This window comes from Hipposideros armiger, unplaced genomic scaffold (genome assembly GCF_001890085.2).
Source record: "Hipposideros armiger isolate ML-2016 unplaced genomic scaffold, ASM189008v1 scaffold_173, whole genome shotgun sequence".
In the NCBI taxonomy this organism is placed as follows: Eukaryota; Metazoa; Chordata; class Mammalia; order Chiroptera; family Hipposideridae; genus Hipposideros; species Hipposideros armiger.
The window spans coordinates 1,455,591-1,469,762 of record NW_017731523.1 but is presented as its reverse complement, the minus strand read 5'-3'; the positions used below and the strand labels follow the sequence as shown (position 1 = coordinate 1,469,762).

The 14,172-nt window shown below is 37.5% G+C and overlaps 1 protein-coding gene across 1 annotated transcript in view; it reads right to left on the bottom strand.

The window, feature by feature from the left end:
- The window catches only part of ASXL3 (ASXL transcriptional regulator 3), a 155,225-nt gene that overhangs the window by 58,042 nt on the left and 83,011 nt on the right, over nt 1–14,172 (bottom strand). Inside the window, exons 10-11 of the mRNA XM_019652066.1 lie at nt 12,812–12,943; nt 10,179–10,298 (exon numbers count right to left, since the gene is read on the bottom strand). Of these exons, the coding sequence (XP_019507611.1) occupies nt 10,179–10,298; nt 12,812–12,943 (252 nt within the window). The remainder of the gene's footprint in view (nt 1–10,178; nt 10,299–12,811; nt 12,944–14,172) is intronic.

Sequence of the window (14,172 nt, the reverse complement as noted above, 5' to 3'; positions counted from 1 at the left end):
GTAAACACACAATAGATGTTAGCTTTATTATTGCTATAGTTATTTTCTTTTTTGTAATATGAAATATATGCATGTATATTTAAGATATCAAAAAAGCAAAAGTATTCCTTATTTCATAAGAATCAAATGTATATTAATACATTAAAATATTAATATAATATACCTAAGGTATTAAACATATCAAATAACATCTATCAATAAGAGCTTATTAAATCCTGTTTAACAGATTTTGTTCTAGCTTCCTTCTTTTCCTTTCAATGGAATCTCTGAGTAGATAAAACATTAGATGAATAATTTAAATGAGAACACTGAGTACAAAAAGTAACAATCTGGAAACAACCCCAAGAGGAGATTAAAGAAACCATGGAAATTGAACCACCTAATGCATTTCATTAACCATCCATTAATGCATTCTTTCTTTCTTTCACTAACCATTTACTTAATGATATCTCTATATACAAAACACCAGATTTAAATAACCAAAATTTTGGCACTAAAACATCAATTAATAAAGACAAATCTGTAAAGACTTGATTGAAAATTACTCTATGCTAGAAAAATAAATGAAACATGTTCAAAGTGTAATTATCACCTCTAAACTCCCACATTTCAATAGCGTATTTCTGTTTAAGAACTTAACACTGTTTCGAAGGTTGCATATCTGACTCTTCTTCAAGACTGTAAAGTCTTTGAGTGCAGGTTTCTACTCATTAATTTTATGCAAAATGCCTACCGAAGAAATAGGATACTTAGAAACAGGCTCAGTGTTTATGGGTTGCAAAAATCACAATTTTATTGTGACCACTGAAAATCTAATATAAATTAATTATCCCATTCTCCAAAGCAAATATACACAAACTCCTCAAAATTATAAAAAAAACAATTATAAATTAAAGGTACAATCAAAAGAAATATTCTCCTTCTTTGAAGACAAAGTACTTTAAACAATTACTGTAGGTACTATAGGTAGTAATGATGGACACTGTCAAGTTCTCTGTATTATTTTTCAGATTGTTTGCATTTTAATACACCCCTCTCTTTACAACACTCTGTAATACAAAAAAAGCTTAGCAAACGTGAAACTCTTCTCTTTGAAGTCTGAATGTGAAATTTAATCTAAGATGGTAGAAAGAATAAAAGCAGTTTTTTAAAGTGTTTTTACTCATAGAAATAAGATGTTAAATCTGAATTTTATTGAAAAAATACTTATTGGGTACCTACTACATTATAGCACATATTGAAATGTTAGATGGTTTAGTTAATAAATGACTTTGACATAGGTACTTGGTAATCCAGCTGAGAAAAATATTTTATTTTTATCAAATATTTATTTATTTAAGTAAATTATTTATGACCATATATAAAAGTTACATTAAAAATCTAAAGGTAGTAGAGTTCCACTTACAGAATGCTGGTGTAAGGAGCTCTGACCCTTCCTAGTGAAACAACCATCATGGTGAAAATTATTTTAAAAAAACAACCATTTAAAGGTTCTAGAATTTGTCCTAAGGAAATACCGCAAATGAAGAAACAGTTATTCAAAAAATCTACTACATCTTGGTAACCACAGTAAAAGTCTGTGCCACCTAAGCCCCAACCCACGCTCTCCACCCAACGGTTTCCTGTGAGGGTAACTCTTCTCCACGTGGTTGTGGCCAGAAAGAGGTGTCTCCCTCTCCTCTCACCCCCCAGTAAAGGAAGACAGGAACTCAATGGGAAGGGCAGGCCAGCAGCATTTCTCATTCCCTCTAGCCCTGAGTTACAGAGGCCAAATTCCTGGCAAGTACAACCAAGAGGTCAGGGGCTCCTTTTCTCTATCCAGCGACCACTCCAGTGTGCTGGCTCTATCTCAAGTGTGGCAGGCCAATACTGGGACCCTGCGTGCCGTCACTCCAGCTCACGCATACTGTGGCGGTTCCATCCCAGCAGAGGCTAGAGTACAGGACCAGAGGCTGCCACCCACACCCAATGCTCTGTTAGTCAAGTGGGAGCATCATTCCTGTCCCCAGCTCTGGAACAGTGGCTCTAGTTCTTTCCCACGTAGAGAGGGGGTCCATAAGAACAGAGCTTCCATGGTCTCCCCCAAAGGAACAAATTTTACTAAAAACAGAGTGTATAAAAGTTCAAGCTAGACGGTGCTCTTGAAAGAAATGGGGCTTTTGTTAGTGAGCAATGAACAGGAGACTAGTAGCTCTCTGAGAGCCATAAGTTAAACCATAGGTCAACTAATTTACAGAGGCAACTAGGGAAAGAGACAGCTAAAAAGTGCCCTCTTACTGTCCAAACAAACTTCAAAAACTGGCCTCAAAACTATCTCTGCAAAGGAGCTCTAATTTAATGAATTAAGACTATTGAGAAATATATGTCCCAGGGCATTGTTGAAACCGATAAAGCAATTAGGGAGCCGCTGAAAGCGCCAAAGGGCTGGGTGTGACACCAAATGGGATTGTAAAGTCCTTGGGCACATTCCCTACACCTACCCATGAATTTTATCCCATTGCTTACCAAGGAAACAGACCACTTAGAAGCAGGCTCACAGTGTTTATGAACAGCAAATGTAATTTTATCATGACCATTGAAAACCTAAGGTAAATTGATTATCCCATTCCTCAAAACAAATATAAAGAAACCCCTCAAAATTATGATGAATAATGATAAAGTTACAATACTCCCCTTTAAGGAAAAATACTTTAAACACTAACTAGATGTAACATAGGTATTTATAACAGATCAGGGAAAGGTTAACAAATCAGGGAAAGGAACAAAGGGAACTCTAACAAGACTATGATCATGGCCAAGGCTGTGCCCTTTGAGAAGCAACATCAGAGGCATCTCACTGCAGCAGAAATCAATTGCACTAAAAAACCAGCCAAGTCTCTAATCAAATTAATAAGAAAACAGCAACAAAAAATTCCCTGGGGGGTCTAGTGGAATCAGATGCTGCACGATACAAACTAAAATGTCCAGAAAGGGAGAGGGGAAGAGGCGGGAGAGGATGGGAGAGAGGAAAGAGAGAGGAGAAGGGGAGAGGGAAGGAGAGAGAGAGGCACACAGAGAAACAGGAGAGAGCGACCTCACAGGCTGGAAAACAATCAGGCAAGGAAACTGCGTCTAAGAGGCCTGATGTCAGATTTAACACACACACACAAAGATTCAAACTAGCCATTATAATTATCTTTAAATAACTACATGAAACCATGTTTAAATAAACTCAGGAAAGTATGATGACAATGTTTCATCAAACAAAGACTATCAAGAGATATAATAACCATGAAAAAGAACCAACTGGAAATTCTGGATTGAAAAGTAACATAACGAAAATGAAAATTTCACTAAAGGGGCTCAACAGTACATTTGAACTAGCAAGAGGAAGAATCAGCAAACTTGAAGACAAAGCAATAGAGGTTATGCATTCTAAAGAACAGAAAGAAAAAAAAATTGAACAGAGCCTTAGAGAAATGTGGGACACAAATTAAGTGCAGCAACGAAAGGGTAACAGGAGTAACATAGAGGAGAGAGAGAGAAGAGAGCAGAAAAATATCCAAAGAAATAATGGCCCAAACTTCCCAAATTTAATGAAAAGCATTAATCTATAAATCAAAGAAGTTCAACATACTTTCACTAGGATAAATGTGAAGAGACCCACACCCAGACATATCATAGTAAAAATGCTGAAAGCCAAAGAGAAATTTTGAAAGAAGCAAGAGAAAAATGGCTTGTTCTATACAAGGGGACCACAATGACATTAACAGCTGACTTCTCATGAATCCAAAAATAAAATAAAGGAAAAAATCCATTTATAATAATAAAAATAATAAAATAGCAAGGGATAAATTTAATAAAAGAAATGCATGACTTCACTCATCTGTGGGATATAAAACTGAAAGCAACAAACCAACAAGGCAAACAAAGAAACAAAAACACATAGACACAGACACCAGTTTAGTGGTTACCAGAGGGTAAGGGGGCAGAGGGGGTGCTAAAAGAGGGTAAAGGGGTCAAATATAAGGTGATGGAAAGAGACCAACTCTGGGTGATGAACACACAATGCAATATATAGATGATGTATTACAGAAATGTACACTCAAAACCTATATAATTTTACTAACCAAGACACTCCAATAAATTTAATAAAAAGAAAAATGTAAACTTACACTCTGAAAACTAAAAAAAAAAACATAGTGGAAATGAATTAAAGCAGCAGCTCTAAATAAATGAAAAGACATCCAGGTGGATGGATCAGGGGACTTAATAATGTTAAGATGACAATACTGTCCAAAGTGATTTACAGATTTGAGACAATTCCAATTAAATTTCCAGCTGGCTTCTATACAGAAATTGATAGTTTGGTCCTAAAACTCATGTGGAAATTCAGGGCCTCAGAATAGATAAAATAATCTTGAAAAAGAAAAAAACAATTTCAAGACTCACACATCTAAAAATCTAAACGGAAAATATTTTAATGTTGTTTAAATTATTAGAATATTTTGAAGGATATTTGTATAAATTGATGTAAAGAATATATTCTTTACGAACCATAAAACTCCAAATCATCAGAGGAAACACAAATTTTCTGGAAGCTACTAATAGCTAAAAAAAAAGACCAAAGACTATAGATGTTTGGGGGGAAATCCCCCAAGCTGTTCTATCACTATTACTTTTTCTCATCTATTAATATTATGCTGACCCACCTCCCTCCTTCCAGCTGGCTTGGTCGCATCCTACAAAGATGGTTTTTAATCTCATTATAACCTGCTGTCCACTCATCCCTTTACTTTCACCTTGTCCGTTGTTCCTCTCCTTACACCATGTCCTTCCTTTTCAAGTTTAGATTTAGAGCATCACAGAGAGAAAATTCTGGACTTCTTCAGCTGAATGTTAATCCATGCACAAATGTGAGGAAATACCAGAGGCTGGGAAGAACGACCTGAAACAAGCAGAGGTCCCAGTGTGCTCTGCTCAGTGTGTCTGTTCCCACCTGTCAGACTAAAAACACACGACCCAGTGATGGAAAAGAATTCGCCATACACTGAGCACTGTTCTGGTTCTGCCAAAGATATCTTAAGATTCCACAGTATCAAACTGTTTCCAAATAACTATATCAAGCTCACTCATATGCCCACTCACAAGCCTTCCCTCTCGCCTTCGAAATTACATTCCTAAGGAACTTCATGTATTACTTCCAATATTGTTTTTCCTGCTAGACTTACAAGCTTGATGAAGGCAGATGCATGACAGTCTCATATAATATAACATCCCCAAGGTCAAGCACATTGCATAGGTTACCATAATACTTCAATTAATGTTTAAAAAAATAACTGATTTCTCCTGAATCACCTTCAGTTTACTAATAGACACTGTTGAAATCATTTTTATCCTGTTTCAGTTAACACACAGAGGGTCATGTTCTTTGAACTGTCACACTGCATGTCGTTTTTGAACTGCCAAATCTTTCCTATGTCACATTATTGATCTGTCTTTTTATCCTAAGAGAGAGGTCAGTAGGTGTTGGATCTATATTAGATATTGAGATTGTTTCTGTCAGAAATGCTGTTGGACCTTGTATAAATCTTTCAGGCTCAGATAAGGGATCAGGAAAAAGTGCACATTTGCCCCACTGATGCTTGCCCAAGTGGAAGTTTGGCACCTGTGAGGAGGAGGGATGGATTCTTTAATAAAGAATGTCTGAACCATATATTTAAGGATACATCCATGAGGTTAGACCTCCCTTTAGCTAGCAAAATAGCCAGCCTTTGCACACAGAAAACAATGCAACCCCTTAGCAAATATGGACTGATTTTCTGAAGTGGTATCCTTCTGTTTAGAGACCAAATCCTGGTGAATATTCCCAGAGAACAAAAGCAGCACAGACATGTTCTCCTCCTGAAGGCTCTGCCCTTGCTTCTGGCACTGGCCACTCAGAGCTGGTCCGGTCTATGGCAAATCTACAGTCCCTTTCAGTCAGATCCCAGAGTTTGCCTTTCCAGGCAGCCATTTTCACTTTAGTAATCTCTTAGTTCAGTCTAGTCTCACCTTCATTATCACCTGCAGAAATTCTTCACAGCATTTGGCATCTGGATAACATCCTTCCCCTAAGTTCCAGGACTCATAAAGAAATACAACAATGGGGAAAAGCCAATGTCATTTTAATAAGGATTTAGAAGCCAGGAAGGGAATTAAATATGCATACTTATACTGCCACCTTAATCTAGAGGCTCAAATGTTACGACAGTGTCTACGTCCTACTTATAATTGATTCTTTATTCCTTTACAATGATCTTTAATAAATGGTACAAATGGAATCAAAGTATTGTCTCAGATAACTATACATATATATATTTTTTTTTCAGCTGAGCCATCCTGCCACCTGTTGGCAGCTCAGCGCCAGCTCAGCACAGGCCAGGAATCAAACTGGCGACCCTGTTGCTCAGAGCTTGCACTCTTAAGCGAGCTCTTAACCAACTGAGCCTCAGCCGGCCCGATAACTATATTTTTTTAATAGTGTTTAGTAACTACTAGGAGTTCTAAAGGTGACTTAATAAGTGAAATCAGTCTTCTTCCTTCTTATCCTTGGGCCTAACTTAGAGATGAATCATACCTGTTGATAATGGTCCACGGTGACCTTGGCATTAGAATGTCCCTCATGAAAATGACAGGCTGCCACATTTGACTCCCTTTTTCAAACTCAAGTCATTTGTATGATAAAACAAGGTTAAAAGTTCTTATTCTCCATTACCATATGAGCTGACAGTTAAGTGGTACACATACATATATTATTAAAAGACATATAAAATAGCAACAAAGGTAATTTTGTAAATATTAAATGACAATATTAAACATATAATAATTTCATATGGTAGAGGTAGTTAATCATCCATGGCCTCTCAAACATACCCTCTCAGGTATCCCATATAAAAGAGGAGTTATTAGCTAATGAAACATCTGATAAGGGGTTAATATCCACAATTTATAAAAAAACTCGTATAACTCAAAACAAAAAAAAAATCCAATTAACAAATGAGCAGAGGGCCTAAATAGACATTTATCCAAAGAAGACACACAAATGGCCAACAGACATATACAAAGATGCTCAACATCACTAATCATCAGAAAAATGCAAATAAAAACCACAATGAGATATCATCTCACACCTGTCAGAATGGCTATCATCAATAAATCAACAAACAACAAACGTCGCCAAGGATGTGGAAAAAAGGGAACCCTGTGCACTGTTGGTGGAACTGCAAATTGGTGCAGCCACTATGGAAAATGTGTGAAGGTTCCTCACAAAATTAAAAAATAGAACTACCTTATGACCCAGTAATTCCACTCCTGAGTATTTATCCAAAGTAATCCAAAACACTAATTAAAAAAGATATATGCACCCCTATGTTCACAGCAGTGCTATTTACAATAGCCAAAATATGGAAGCAACTGAAATGCCCATCAATAGACAAATGGATAAAGAAATGGTGGTACATATATGCAATGGAAGATTACTCTGCCATAAAAAGAATGAAATCTTACCATTTGTGACAACATGGGTAGACCTAGAGTGTATTATGCTGAGTGAAATAAGTCAGATTGAGAAAGACAAATACCATATGATCTCACTATATGTGGAATCTAAACAACAAAATAACCAAACAGACAAAACAGAAACAGACTTATAAATACAGAGTAAATTGATGGTTACTAGACGGGAGGAGGATTGGGGGACTGGGTGAGGAAGGTGAAGGGATTAAGATGTACAAATTGGCAGTTACGAAATAGTCACAGGGATGTAAAGTACAGTATGGGGAATATAGTCAATAATATTATAAAAACTATGTATAGTGTCAGATGGGTACTAGACTTATTGGGGAATCACTTCATAAATTATATACATATATAACCACTACGCTGTACACCTGAAACTAATATAAAATAATATTGAATGTCAACTATAATTAAAAAATAGTCACAGGGATATAAAGTACAGCATAGGGAATACATTCAATAATGCTGTAATAAATGTACAATATCAGGTGGTTGTAATAGACTTATTGGGGCTATCACTCTGTGAGGTATATAAATGTCAAATTGCTATATTGTTTTGTACACCTGACTATAAAAAAATAAGTAAAATAAATAAATAAAATTTTTTAATAAAAAAAAAGGAGGAAGATAGTGGCTTACTGTACAGAATTAGATGTTCTCCAGGTTAAATGAGTGTGAGCTCCTCAGTTAACTGCTTTACGTATAGGACTGAAATAAGCTGTTTGTCCGATTGCCAATTACATGCAATCACTTGTTCATCTGTAATTCAATCCAGTTAATACATTACTAAAGTAGATACTGATAAACAGGATTTGATGTTAACTACCCAGTTAGCTAAGCAATGAATAAAATTCAAATGAAATCACTTCCCTTCAGCAGCATAAAGCTCAAATGGCAAGAATGTAAATCTCCAGGCGTGGTCTAAGAGGATGTTTTTGGCCATATATGATTTACTATCACCAGTAAGTGACAGGCTAGAAGGAATATTGGATTTCCTAAGTACTTTAAGATATGCTTTCAGAAGCAGGGAGAAAGCCAAAGTGTCAGTTCCATTAAAATAATTACATCTCAAGTACACACTTAGTATTACCTAAAGGCTTAAGATACTAGTATTTTTTCATATCTTTAATACTTTTGAATTTCTATAATCTGTTAGGTAAATTGACATTTCATTATATACGCTATTTGTAGAATAAAATAACTGTATAATTTTTAAATCAATATATACGGTACGTAGAGCAATCTCTAAGAGGAGCCTGAGTTATTGAAAATGTATGAGCTATTTCCATCGAGGAAAAAGATGGAAAGCCCTTTCCCATTTGCATTTATAAAGGCTGCATGACTTCTTTAAATATATACACTGATGCCAACAGAGCCATCAGAAATCAATAAATCACATTCTCATGTGCTGTTAAATGTCTGACACACACATTCATTTTCCTAGTCCAAAATTCTCTGCAAAAGGGACTGTGTAAATGTTCCATTTTAGTTTAATGACATTCTCCACAGTTAAAATTATGTGCATTATTGCTAGTGAGTGCAAAAACCTGAAGAGCACAAAGCTAGATACTATTTTAAAGAGCCTACACAGTACATATCCTTCAGTGGCTAGTCATTTAACAGACCACAGTCACACAGATCCGAATGCAGAACAAAATTGGGAGATCAGTAAGAAAGGATTGAAATGCTGCAATTACCATTTGCACAAAAAAATAATAGGCATAATTTATTTAGAAGCCGTTGGAGGAATGGTGGTGTAAGTATTTGGAGAAACAGCCCTGATAGCCCTGATACCACCAAATGGAGGCAGGGATGAACATCACTTAAAAATGATACAGATGACAGAAATGACAACAACCTATTCATCAGTGATGTTCAATTTGAAAGTGTAATAAAAACCTAAATATGACTCCACTTTAGTTGACATTTATTCCACCAGCTGCCATATATTTTTAAAAGGTCACAAAATTGTTCTATGTAGACACAGTTTATAAAGTACAAATCCTTAGAGAAAAGAGGATCTGCTATGTATAATCAAGGAGGCTCTAAAAATCCCCCAAGCATATCTTGCAGGGAGCTATGCACAACGGCATGTCTGACTACAAACCCAAGCCCTGAATTTATTAAACCAATATTCCTACATAAGGATTGAATAAAGAACTAGCTACAATTCTACCTGTTCACTGGCATTGACCAATGCTGTTCTGACCCCTTGGTTTCTTTGTATTTGACCTCTGAATGTAAGCGCAGTGGCCAAGGAGAGGACTTTTGACCTACGTGTTGACCTAAACCTGATCATATTCGAAGTGTTATTTTCAGACTCTGTAATATCATTCAACAACATACGTATATTTCTTCCTTTCACCCCACATTTTCCACTCTGAGACCTCCACTCACTCTAGCTACTCTGAGCTTACTTTTCTCCCCGTCTAGCTTGGACCCCATAATCAACCACTCCAATAAACATTTCATAAATTCTCTAAAATCTCTCGGCTCCTTCAATTTGAGCCTGTGCAAACCTCCAAGCCTTGCAAAATCCAACTTCTGGTAAATCTATTACCAATCTAAATGCACAAATATTTAGCAATGTTGGGGTGAAAAACAAAGAACTAGACCAACTGTGTCCACTGCCACCTAACCTCAAATGGGGCCTCAATGCCATTCAGCAATGGCTTTTTCCCCAGGTTGAACGTAGGATAATCCACCAAGCTGTCTTCCAGAGCTTTTTTACTCTCCTGAAACCCATGGTCCTCTAATCTCTGTTCAAATACACCACCACCCAGTTGAAAGCCCTCACTTTCCACTGTACTCTTCCATTTGCTTATTTCTTCACCCTTCCTTTCTGTTTCTCTTCTCTCTGATCTTAGAAGTCAGCACTTTTTTTTTTTTACCCCCTTAAACCAGCTTCTCCAAGCCCCCTGATCCCCTCCATTTATTCTAAAACTTTGGTCAATAAATCAAATCCTAGCTCTCCCATCTTTAATTTCTTCTATCAACTGCCCCAATCATTAAGGACAAACACATATTTAAGTCTACTCTAGCTTTTATAAAGTACCAATCTTTTGCTATTCTCAAATGCGCAATAAACATTTTCTGCCTAAAAATATATGGATTCGGTTCTCCTTCTCCCCCAAACCCAATTACCAAGACTTCATGATTTTATTTCTAAAATATCTGTATTGGACTAAATTTTGACCACCCCCACCGCCCCTTCACCCTTGCCCCACCCCCCACCATTGCTTGTCCTCACACCGAAGTCCTATGTTGAAGCCCTAACACCCAATGTGTTTGGAGACAGGGCCTTTAAAGAGGTAATAACACATAAATGAGGTCAGATGGGTGGGCCCTAATCCAATACGACTGGTGTCTCTATGAAAAGAGGCAGGGACACCGGGGCCATGGCTGTGCAGAGAAATGGCCATGTGAGGACCCAATAAGAAGAAGGCCTTCTGCAAGTCAAGGAGAGAGGCCTCAGGAGAATCCAAGCATGCCAGCACTTTGATCTTGGACTTGTAGCCTCCAGAATGGTGAGAAAATACATTTCTGTTTTTTAGCCCACCCAGTCTGTATTTTGTTATGGCAGCCCTAACAAACTAATACAATGTCTCATGAATTAAGCCTTTCTTTTTCATTCTATAATGGCTTTGGCTCAAGTTCTTGTGTTTATCAAACATGTAAAACTCATCTTGTCAGTGGTTTTCCCAGCCTATGCTCATTCATTCATTCATTCAGAAAACATTTACTGAGCACTTACTACATGCCAGGCACAGTGAACAGGAGAAAGAAAGCCACTGTCCTGGGGCTTTTAGTCTCCTGAGGAAAGACAAATGAATGAATTTATAAGTTAATTATAGACTATGATAAGTACAGGGAAGGAAATAAACAGAAAAATAAAGACAGAAAACAACTAAAAAAATGCATGTTAGATGGGAGGGGAGGAGATGCCATTGAGACTTAACTGGCGGGTGAGAACAGGCTGGGCTTGGCCACAGATGCTGGAAAAGCGTTCCCAGCAGAGCTGATGGCCAGCACAGAGGCTGAGAGAAGTCGGTTTGAGGAACAGGAAGGAGGATAATGTGATGAAAGCACAGCAAGGTGGAGAGTGGGGGTCGCTCCCTCCTCTGCTTCATGCCTCACTCCTCCAATACAGCCCGTTTTCTAAAATATAACTAATAATGTCATGCTTCAAATGTACATTTTTGCAATATTCTACATTGGTTGCTGACCTATGAGGCCTTTTTTAAAGGCTTGCTCCAACCTGCCCTTCTGGCTTCAACTTAGTCTATACCCCAGCCATCTCAACTGCACGCTGATAGACGTTATACGCTTCTCTACTTGTGTCTTGGGGGCGGGGAACATCATGTAGGGGAAAGATCATGAACTTGGAGTCAGACAAATCTGTGTTCGAATTCTGGCTCCCAAGTTTTTACTTGGAAGGAGTTGGGTAAGTCCTCCTTTCTCCCTGATCCTCAGTTTCCACGTATATAAAGTCGGGTTAATAATACAGGCTCCTTGGAGGGCTGTTATAGGGATTAGTGATCATCTATATAGAAGGCCTAGCATTATAAGTAATCAATGTTATTATCGGTATACATGTTTCCTCTACTAGGATATCACACTACACTTCTTAACCTGGTCAACTTCTTCCATCTTCCTTGATCGAACTCATATGACACCTTCTCTTGGAAGCCTTCGCTAACTCCCACAGACAGAACATAATGATCTCCTCTGCGTTCCCATAGCACAGTGTGTATACTCCCACCATGGCATATTCTGTAACTACCGGCTTTTACTATCTATCTCCTCTAGAACCATTACCAGTGAGCTCTTTTCTTTGAAGTGCTGAGATAGAAGTATTTTCTCCATGAGTACGACCCAGGGGCAAGTGCTCATTGTTTGATTCAGGTAGCCACCCTACCACAAAGGGATTCAGGCTTCGAACAGTGCCAACAACAAAGGATAAGATTTAAAAGTAATTCATTAAATTATAATTGAATGGGTCCTTGATAATAGCTGAAACCAGGACCAACAACCAGCAGCCCGCTTTCACGTCTTCTAAGTACCTAAGCCAATAAAGCCCCTTTATATTTAAGTCGGTTTGAGTTCAATTTTCTGTTACTTGCAGCATAATGTGTGGAGAGTAAAAGTAAATATAAAACTAGATATGACAATGTTATAAAACAACTAGGAGTAAATAAAAAAATGTAATCTAAGATTTAAAAAATACCTCTAAAAAAGAAAAAAAGGGAACAAATATGGGAAAACAAAATACCCGGCAGGTTGGCTTAATGACAGTTGGTCCTGGCAAGGTAAATGGAGAAGCGAGCTTCCCATACTTTAAAGATGTAATAATGGAATGAACTTTGGCTTCATACGGTCCACAGTAAGAGGCCCTGTAGGACTGCTTCCGGGGAGAAATCGGACAGAAACCTGGGGTAGTCAAAGGGAAGAAACAAGAAAGCTGGCGATCTCAAATTTTGTAAAAATACGTGAAGATTGTTTTCACACAAATGAAATTCTTAGGTATTTCTCATAATTATAGTTACCTTCTACTGGCTCAAATAAATCTATGTAATGAGATTCACATTTTTACTGATTCTGGCCCAGAAAATAGTGGTGTTCATCCTCATATTTATCAGTAGGACTGAAACACCAACAGTTTTGGTAGCTTGTTGCATCAAGCTACCTTTCTGGGAGGAGAGAGGGTTGAGTTCACTTCCAGACAAAGACACATAAAGAGCTTTAAGTTTATTCTTGGTATCAAATGTTGATAGGCCCACAGTCCCTTTCTGTCCTCCCAAGCCACCCTAGATAAAATCTCCAGTTAACTGCTAGGCCTTTTACAACCCCATCTCACAGGCAATCTGTCATTTATTCCTACTCATCTAAATTGAAAATATGCCTGGAATTCAGTCCTTTCTTTTAATTTCCAAGGCCAGTGCCCAAGGTCAGACCCTTATCGCAGATCTCAACTAGTACAACTGTCTGTTAACCAGTCTCCCTATGTCTTATCTTTTGGCTTGCCTAATCCATCCTTTACAGGGCTACTGGCTCCTAAGAGAAAATACAGACTGTATTTTATTTATCCCTTGGATCTTCTTCCCCTCCCTTCTGTCCAGGCCCTAAAATAATTGTATAAAGTAGTCTACGCATGCCATTTTTTATTTGAAAAATCTATGATGCTACCCATTGGTTTCAGAAAAAATTCAAAGCGCTTACGCTGCAACTAGGTCACTAGGTTGTCAATCATACTATCCTTCAGCACAATATCCCACCCCTTTTCCCCTGGTCCAGTCATACTGAACTACTGAATAGTCTGGAAACAGAAGGAGCAAGTATTTGTAAGTCATGTTCGCCCTCTGTAAAATTCAGTTACTTCAATTTAAAATGAAGTAATTAAGGTGGGCCCTAATCCAATATGACTGGTAGCCTTATAAAAAAAGTAAATTTGGACACAGACATATATAGAGTGAAGATAATGTGAAGACACAAGGGGAAGACGCCATCTACAAATCAAGGAGAAAGGCCTCAGAAGAAACCAACACTGCCAACCTTTTGCTCCCAGACATTTAGTCTACAGAACTGTGAGAAAATAAATTTCTGTTAAGCAAAAAAAAAAAAAAAAAAAAAAAA